The following is a 9021-nucleotide window of genomic DNA, read 5'->3' as shown; positions in this document are numbered from 1 at the left end:
CAGCTCTTCCCCGGCTGCGCGGGTCCTATGGACACTCCTCGCCCGCTCGCCCGCCCAGGCTGTTGTTCTTTTTTCCTCTTCCAAAGGGGGTTGCACCCCACCCCCACCCCATTTCCCTCTTCCCCCAGCCTCCGGGCTTAAACCAATTACGCTGCTTTGCAAACAAAGTGAGGGCCGGGTCTGGGGGAGGGGGCTCGGTGGGAGGGGGCCCAGTGGGCGCGCGCCGCGGCCGCGCCGCGGGGCGGGAGGCGCGGCGGCTGGACTGGCGGGCGGCTGCCTCGCAGGTGCACCTCGGGCTTTGTAGGTGCGAGCGTCTTTGTGCGGCGGACAAATGGGGAGAGGACGAGGAGGTGGGCACTCGAGCGACGTAAGATCCACATCAGCTCAACTGCACTCGTCTCACAGAGGCCGCCCGCTCACTTCCCGCGGAGGCGCTCCCGGGCGCCGCGCTCCGCGGCTGCCGCCTGCCCCCGCCCGCCGCGCCGCCGCGCACGCCGCGCCCCGCAGCGCCCGGCTTCCTCCTCGCTAGGCTGGCGTTGGACCGGCGCGGGCGCTCGGGCGGCTGCCAGCGCTCGGCTCCCAGCTCCCCGCCTCGCCCCTCGCGGCCGCCTGTCGCTTTGCACAGGGCTGTATGGTTGCAACGGGGTGGGTGACTCCAGGATGTTAGGAACTGTGAAGATGGAAGGGCATGAGAGCAGCGACTGGAACAGCTACTACGCGGACACACAGGAGGTGAGAGACGGGCAGCGGGCGGGACAATCTGGGGGCCCGTGCCGGGGTAGGCCGGGCGAGGCGGACGCCGGGCCGGGCGGCCGGCCGGCGGGCTGGGGACGCCTCCTCGGTGCCACCGCTGCCCGCCCACCCGGTGTGGCCCCGGCCCGACCTTGGCGGGGCCTCGGAGCCGAATCCACTGCCCCGCGAGTGGGGCCGGGACACGGCGCTCGGCGCTGGGAACGGGCGAAAGGATTTCGGGATATTCTGGGCTTTGAAAGCACCCGCCCTGGGAAGCATTTTCCACTTCCGCGTGGGAAGCCCGAGCCCGAGCCGGCCCGAGGTGCTGCGGTTGGCGGGTGGGCGCTGGCAGGAGTTGGGGCCACTGTGACAAAGCCATCATTTGCTTACAAGGGCGTCTCTTCCTCCCGCAGTTGAGTTCGCAGAGGTGTTCCGATGAAAGCTCTTGGCCGCTCAGTTGAGCGACTTAATAAGGAGCCGATTCCAAAATTTTATAAAACTTCTTCAAAAGCTGTTTGAGGAGAAGTGTGTTCGTTCTTCTCTAGAACCGCTGGGTGGCGCTGGTGCAAGCTGACTTTTCCTCCTGGCGAACCTGTTTCTCTTTATTGTCCCCATGGTGGCACGTTCATATAGTTTATTTTACAGTGTGCACAAAGGGATTGCGAGGAAAATCAGGTACTGGCCGGGCCACCACCAGTAAATTTCTCTGGAAACAAATGGCGATCACCTCTCAAAAAGTTTATCATTATTGAAACTGCCTTGGACAGTTTCGGGGAGAGGAAAAGAAAAAAAAAGTGAAACATAGTTTAAGACATAGAAAAATATGGCACCAGGAAATATTGTCATGGTAATTAATTGATTTAGATTTGTATGTTTATATCTTCACAAACTTAACTCAGGGTTTATTTGCATATACCATAGCAGCGTGTGCCCAGTTAAATCTGTTCTCCTTTTGTTTTAAAATAAAGTTGTATTTCCTGACGAAAATAAATTTAAGAATATCATTATTTTTATAAAGTTATCAGAGGAGTAGCTGTTATATGTCTGGACTCTATATTTTTAACATATCTATTGCATTCCAAAATTTCTGTGGATAAGGGTTTTTTTCCAACTGGTGATTTTAAAAGGAGCTCAGAACTCTTTCTCAGGTTTAATTCAGATGCAGTCATATCATTCCACTGGTTAATTAAGCTCTCTGTGGGAAAAGGGGTTCCTTACAGGTTAAAGCTGAGATTTAGGAAGTAAAAAATAAGTAGACTTTGATTTTAGAATTTTATAGTATTTGAAAACTATTAGCCAGGGTTTGTAATGATCAGCAGCAACATGTCAGTATGTGAAAAAAAAAATAGATGAATATTTCAACAAGCTGTGTCACAAAATCTTCAAACATCAGGGGACTGGAAATACGTAATGAAATCAGTGCACATTTTTGAATGGCTTGAAGAAGTGTACATGTAGTCATGTTACAGTTAACTGCGTTGATATTATCATGCAACCCTTCCTGAACCTTCCCCTGTTGTAGGTCTATTTTACATTTTTTTTCCAAAACCCATTTAACCTGCGAGTTTCTCTCTATATTACAGTTGCTACAGGTAGATGGAAAATACTATTTCTAAATATAATAAACAACACAAAGTCAACATTTGACAAAAACTGCCAAGACAGTAAAGCCAGTTGAGAAATGGATAGTCATGTGGCTGTGGATGCTTTATTCTATCAAGAAAGTTTAATTAATAGCCACCCCACAGATACATGGCTGCTATTTGGTCAGCCAGCCTGGCAGGTGTAGGTGAGATGGGTGCTGAGTTGTTGCCAACCCACCGCACTCTAACGGTGGAGTGAATAACCAGAGGGGTCAGAGATTAATCCTGTTTTCGGAGTTTTAACTCCTTTTAACCAAAGGGCACTTTCTTTGCGGAGGCCTCCTGGCCTGGAAGGAAGAGGTGGTGGAGAGACCCCAGAAGCCAGCCCTGGAGTCTGGAGTGTAAGGGGATTACACATTTTCCTGGAGACATTTGCTGTGAGCTTGTCTTTCATGCCTGCCACGCTAGGATTTTTTCCCTGTGGTGCAAGACATTTGTTCGTTCTGGGGAGAGCGCCTGCCGGTTTGCCCTGGGTAAGGGGTCCTATGCTCTCCTCTTGCCGTGGGGTGCGCGCACTGCTAACTCTGCCCTTCGGGGCCTCTCTGCCCGCTTTCTCCACTCCAGGCCTATTCCTCAGTCCCGGTCAGCAACATGAACTCGGGCCTGGGCTCCATGAATTCCATGAACACCTACATGACCATGAACACCATGACCACAAGCGGCAACATGACCCCAGCTTCGTTCAATATGTCCTACGCAAATCCGGGCCTGGGCGCCGGCCTGAGCCCTGGCACGGTTGCTGGCATGCCTGGGGGCTCCGCGGGCGCCATGAACAGCATGACAGCCGCGGGAGTGACGGCCATGGGGACGACGCTGAGCCCAGGGGGCATGGGCGCCATGGGCGCGCAGCCTGCGGCCTCCATGAACGGCCTGGGCCCCTACGCCGCAGCCATGAACCCCTGCATGAGCCCCATGGCCTACGCGCCGTCCAACCTGGGCCGCAGCCGGGCCGGGGGCAGTGGCGACGCCAAGACTTTCAAGCGCAGCTACCCTCATGCCAAGCCGCCCTACTCCTACATCTCGCTCATCACCATGGCCATCCAGCAGGCCCCCAGCAAGATGCTCACGCTGAGTGAGATCTACCAGTGGATCATGGACCTCTTCCCCTATTACCGGCAGAACCAGCAGCGCTGGCAGAACTCCATCCGCCACTCGCTGTCCTTCAACGACTGCTTCGTCAAAGTGGCGCGCTCCCCCGACAAGCCGGGCAAGGGCTCCTACTGGACGCTGCACCCGGACTCCGGCAACATGTTCGAAAACGGCTGTTACCTGCGCCGCCAGAAGCGCTTCAAGTGCGAGAAGCAGCCTGGGGCCGGGGGCGGGAGCGGGGGCAGTGGTGGCGCCAAGGGCGGCCCTGAGAGCCGAAAGGACCCCTCGGCCTCGGCCAACAGCAGCGGGGACTCACCCCTTCATCGAGGGGTTCACGGTAAAGCCGGCCAGCTAGAGGGCGCACCGGCCCCGGGGCCCACTGCCAGCCCCCAGACTCTGGACCACAGCGGGGCGACGGCGACAGGGGGCGCCTCGGAGTTGAAGACTCCAGCCTCCTCAGCTGCGCCCCCGATCAGCTCCGGGCCTGGGGCTCTGGTATCTGTGCCCCCCTCCCACCCAGTGCACGGTCTGGCACCCCACGAGTCCCAGCTCCACCTGAAAGGGGACCCCCACTACTCCTTCAACCATCCCTTCTCCATCAACAACCTCATGTCCTCGGATCAGCAGCACAAGCTGGACTTCAAGGCATATGAGCAGGCGCTACAGTACTCGCCCTACAGCGCCTCATTGCCTGCCAGCCTGCCACTGGGCAGCGCCGCGGTGGCCACCAGGAGCCCCATTGAGCCCTCAGCCCTGGAGCCGGCGTACTACCAAGGTGTGTATTCCAGACCTGTCCTAAACACTTCCTAGCTGCCCTAGACCAGGGGTTGGTTTGTCGTGACCATGCTGGTAGCAGGAGAGGGGGGGAAAGCAGCAGCAAACAAAACCACACATACCAAGCTGACGACAGCAGAATAAAATACCAACTATTTTTATTTCTTTTTGTGTGTGTGTGCACAATCTTTTTCCCAGTGCAAAGGACTGTTACTTTTTGTTATTCAAATGCCTGTGTATATCAGTAGGAAGAAAACCGACCCCAAACCAACTGAATTTTTCCCTGCAAAGTTTAATGATCCACAAGTGTATATATCAAATATTCCTACTTCCTTATCCCTTTCTTTCCTCTTTCCCATCCAGACACATTCTAGTGTGTGCAGGCTTTATTTAAAAAAGAAAGAAAGATGGTCAAGCTTGTAAAATATTTGTTTGAACTTTTTTCCCCTCTTCACCTGACCCTCCTCTTCCCCTACCTCCCCCCCCATCCCCCCCCCCCCCACACACACACACACTACACACAAGTTTACAGGTCTATGGCAATACTCTTAACCATAAGAACTCAAAGAGTGAGGAAACAAGTAGACACTATGGGCTGTTAAAAGTATTGAAGGACAATACTGCTATTATGTAGCAAAACATAAACAGATTATAAACATCAGAGCCTTTTGTTTTTCAGCTTACATTTCTGATACATTCAGATAGCAGCTGTCTTAAAATGAAATACTTAAAATGAAATAAAATGTACCGACATTTATGCACATGCTCAGATATGTAGACATCCTCCATATATTTACATAACGCATAGAGGTACTAGGTAGGTGGTATACATGCTACATTTTCAAGAGTTGCCTGACCAAGAAATTACACACACATCCCCTCCTTGTCCTCTCTACCCACAGATAGCCCTGGGAATCAATTCCCCAAGAATTGTCCCTCTCAGTGACTCTGCTTCTTACTTTGCAGAGTACCATGGTCATGTCATTCTGAGGTCAGATAACATGTATAAAATTAGCTTCTATGTATCTATACCATTTAAAGAATATTTTTCTCCAAAAAAAGGGAATATTACAATGTTCGAGGAGAGATGTTATAGGGAGCCATATTTCAAAATTTGGTTCAAGATTCCAAAATCCAATTGATTGTGGTAATTTTAATTATTGTCATCGTGTGCTTGTTCATTCAGTGTTAATGCACTTTTCACAGTTGGACATGGTGATAGTATAGTCAGACGGGTTTCATTATTATTCCTTTTTGCTTTCTCAATGTTAATTTATTGCATGGTTTATTCTTTTTTTCTTTACAGTTGAAATTGCTTTAAATGATGGTTAAAGATACAAATTAAAATGTTAATTTCTATCAATGTGATTGTAATTAAAATATTTTGATTTAAATAATGAAAATAAATTTTAAGCCGTGGCACATGTTCTTGATCATTTGCAGTTAAGGACTTTAAATAAATCAAATGTTAACAAAAAAAGTATTTTTGTTATTTTCCTTAATTAAATCCAAAATAGATATCTGAATATGATATTTTTCAAAGTCTGGCACTGAATATAAGTGACAAAAAGGAAAATAATCTAAAACAAAATTGTTTTGTGTATGTTTATTATAGGAACATGTAGTTAGTAAAAAAAAAAAAAAGGTTAAAGAAGTTCAATAAAACTGGATAGATAAATTGATTTAATATCCCAAGAATTGAGATTAAGATTCTTTATTTTCAGTAATGCTTACTTCAGTTTTTGACGTGGGCTTAAACCTACTATGTTTCCTTTGAGACCTACCAGTGGATCATGGACCTCTTTGAAATTAAATACGCAATTAAATAAACTGAAATAAATACAATTAATTTAACCTTCCCTCCTTCCCAAGATACCATTTTCCTTTATCTGAAAAGTATTTGAATGAAAATAAACTATCAGATGGGGCTGTTAAAATTAAGTTGTCTGCAACAGAGAATCCTGAATCCTCTTTACATTAAAAAGAGAAACAAAACTTAACCATCATGGTAGCTTTGCAGGGGATAAGGAAGGCCAGCTAATTCACTCCTGCAGGGGAAGCTTTGTGCCAGCAGGCCCTTTCACTAGCTGCTGTTTTGTTTTGTGTGCAGATATTTTTAAAATATTGTTTCTAAAAAATATTGTTCCGGAGAACTTAAAGCCGATGATGTTCTTTGCCTTCTAAGACGCTTTAAAATGCAACTTCACACCCCTACAGTTGCTTGAGATCACCAAATCATTAATCTCCTTTGATAGTAGGCTCACTTTCCAGTCCACCTATTTCTTTGTAAGCCTTGTTAGGATTGACATCAACAATAACAACACCAGCCCAAGCAGAGGCTGGCCTGCCTGAGGCCTTGTGTGTGAACCCCATCGTGGCCAGGGCTTGAACTTGGACAGCCTTTACTTTGATCGCCCCACTCCACACTGAGGACAAGATAAAAAGAGCTGTGTGAGTCCCTTAATTGTCGAGTAATTGCCTCCCCAGATGAGAGAAGGGGTGCCATGTAGCACTTGAGAAAGATCCAGAAATCCCAAAACCCCTGGCTCTCACCTCAGCTAATGAAAGGAGGAGAGGGAAATTGCTGGTTAGAGTAATTTCAAAACCTAATTTGGAGGCCGGGGAAGGACACTAAAGGTCCAAAGAGGATAAAGCTTCCAATCCCAACATGTATTTATATTTAGAGAGCGGGTAAACAGACGCTGGCAAATTTGAATTCCAAATGTAATGTAAGGGTGAGCTTGGGCTGGGGACTTTATCCGGCCGCACGGAATCTGAACGGTTTGCGAGCGTCCCTCCCTGCAGCTCCCGGCCCTCCCTCTGCGGTACAGCGTCTACGTTCTGCCCGCACCCCGGTGGGAAGTCGGCTCAGCTCGCTCTCCTCCTGGGCGGGAACTTTCTACGGGCTTCGGGGCGAGAAGCCTAGGGCTTCAGGCTCCCGGCCACTTCGGGGGACGGCCTGGAGCTAGAATGGCGGGTCTCGCCTCGGGGCTTCTCCCTGGGTTTGCGGCCGCCTCTGCGCACCTCCCGCCCGCTCCGCCACCCCCGCGCGTTGCCATCGGGTCCCGGCGCGTTAGGACTCGCGCGGGCCGGGCCGGGCGGCCGGTTGCCGGGAAGGCGGGCCGAGCAGGACCAAAGCATCTCGAGGTGACGGTGCAGTTAGTCCCTCATTGTGTGGGCCATCTCCCCTCCTGGCGAATGAAGCTGTTGAGCCCAAGACTTAAAAGTCAACAAAGAAGGCCAGGCCCGTCGTGCCGGCTCTAGCGGCCCCGACGCCCGGCCGCCCCCGCCGCGTAATCCCGTCCTCGGAAACGCAGACCCGCCGCCGCCGCCGCGCCCGGGCGGGGAACAGCGGTGGCCCCGGGGGTGCTGGGAACCTCCTCGCGGGCACCGCTTCCCGCGACCCGCTCCCCCCTTTTCCGTCGAGCTTCGGTGTTTCTTCACCAAGGACGCTCCCGCAGACCAGGGCCCGAAAGGGGGTGCGGACCGCACAGCTGCGGGGCACCGGGCTCGCTCTATTTAGGAATTTCGCCCGAGGTGGGGGAGGGGTCCCCGGGGGAGGGGGGAGGGTGGGAGGGTGGGAGAAGGGAAAACCTTGCCACACACCCAAGTGCAAAAAGCTCCGGAGGCCCTCGGATGCGCAGACAACGCTGCGGAGCAAACATTCAGAAAAAAAAGAAAAGTGTGCTAGGAGTGAGTATAGTGCCTGGCAGGCAACTTCAAATGTTAGCTTCACCTTGTTCCAGGCCTGAAACATTTTTTTTAATTGATAAAGCGAAAAGACAACTAAATATAGATAAGGAAAAAGAAAAGCTCACCAGTTCAATTCAGCAGAAACTACACAACTTAGAAGTGTTCCCAAGTAGAAGGCAGCTCAGTCTGTTTTCTACATTATGGCAAATACAGTGTTTAAATCAAGGAAGAAATTTAACTTACATTGTCCTTCATGGTCCCCTCATAGCAGAATGGACTGGTGAGACTTGCTTTGGGGGGAAGGATTAAACAAATAAAATCCTATTAAAGTTCTTAACTTCTGTTTTCATTTTCTGCCGGCCAGGCCAGATACCCAACTGATTTCACTGAAAGTAGAAAAACATTGCGTTTTTACAGGACTTGAATGAACCATAGCACAAAAGTATTTTTGGAGTGGCAAAATTTTACCTCGTTGTTTTGGCACTTTAAAAAGTTGATCTCAATTCCAGAAAAATGCTTATTAAATTTCTTTATAAAAACGTCTCCAATCAATACAAATTCCATTCGATGCAGACTAAAGTAGGAGACCTGTAGCCTAAATTAATTAACCTTTCCTCAAGATCAATTGGTTTTCTGTTGATTTAGAAGTAATATTGTAGAACATTTAGCCATAATGTATTTCAATGTGATACCTCAATATGTCAAAAGGAAAAATTTGTTGAAAAGATAGTTATTCATTAGATGCCTACTAAATTTGTAAAAAGTATTTTACCTTCATAGTTAAATTTTAATTGTCTATTGAATTGTAGTAAAATGTGTTTTGTAACTAAAAGTAGTTATGATAATGTTTAATTACTTCAAGATAATTATGTGCAAAAAGGTGATTATTTATAGGCTATCTTGGGCTAAGTATGTAATTACATTATGCTGAAATTTAGAAATAAGTTTTTTCCCCAAATGGTAGGAATCATTAGCATCAATGGAAACTCACGAGAGTAAGACTGTAATAAAATTAAACAATTTGTAAGATATTACAATCTTCCTATTTAGAAATAGAATACATTTCAGGAGATACCAGGTTTTCTTAAAG

At 48.9% G+C, this 9021-nt stretch overlaps 1 protein-coding gene across 2 annotated transcripts; it reads left to right on the top strand.

The window, feature by feature from the left end:
• Positions 1 to 225: 225 nt before the first annotated feature.
• Positions 226 to 5928, top strand: FOXA1 (forkhead box A1). 2 transcript variants are annotated; one of them, XM_059710930.1, is made up of 3 exons: positions 226 to 732; positions 2940 to 4239; positions 5545 to 5928. In XM_059710930.1, the coding sequence occupies exons 1-3, from the start codon at positions 661 to 663 to the stop codon at positions 5568 to 5570; spliced, it is 1398 nt and encodes a 465-aa protein (XP_059566913.1). In that variant the 5' UTR covers positions 226 to 660; the 3' UTR covers positions 5571 to 5928. The 2 variants fall into 2 exon arrangements, with proteins under 2 accessions (XP_059566913.1, XP_059566908.1); XM_059710925.1 differs by having other exon boundaries at positions 227 to 732; positions 2940 to 5928.
• Positions 5929 to 9021: the final 3093 nt, after the last annotated feature.

The sequence above is a fragment of the Myotis daubentonii genome, chromosome 1, assembly GCF_963259705.1.
Source record: "Myotis daubentonii chromosome 1, mMyoDau2.1, whole genome shotgun sequence".
NCBI classification, from domain to species: domain Eukaryota; kingdom Metazoa; phylum Chordata; class Mammalia; order Chiroptera; family Vespertilionidae; genus Myotis; species Myotis daubentonii.
This window is presented reverse-complemented; position numbering and strand designations above follow the sequence as displayed.

Excerpts from the sequence above, each read along its gene's own strand:
- FOXA1 (XM_059710925.1), top strand. The coding sequence starts at position 661 with ATGTTAGGAACTGTGAAGATGGAAGGGCATGAGAGCAGCGACTGGAAC. Across the intron at positions 733-2,939 it reads ACTACGCGGACACACAGGAG|GCCTATTCCTCAGTCCCGGT; the intron begins GTGAGAGACGGG and ends TCTCCACTCCAG.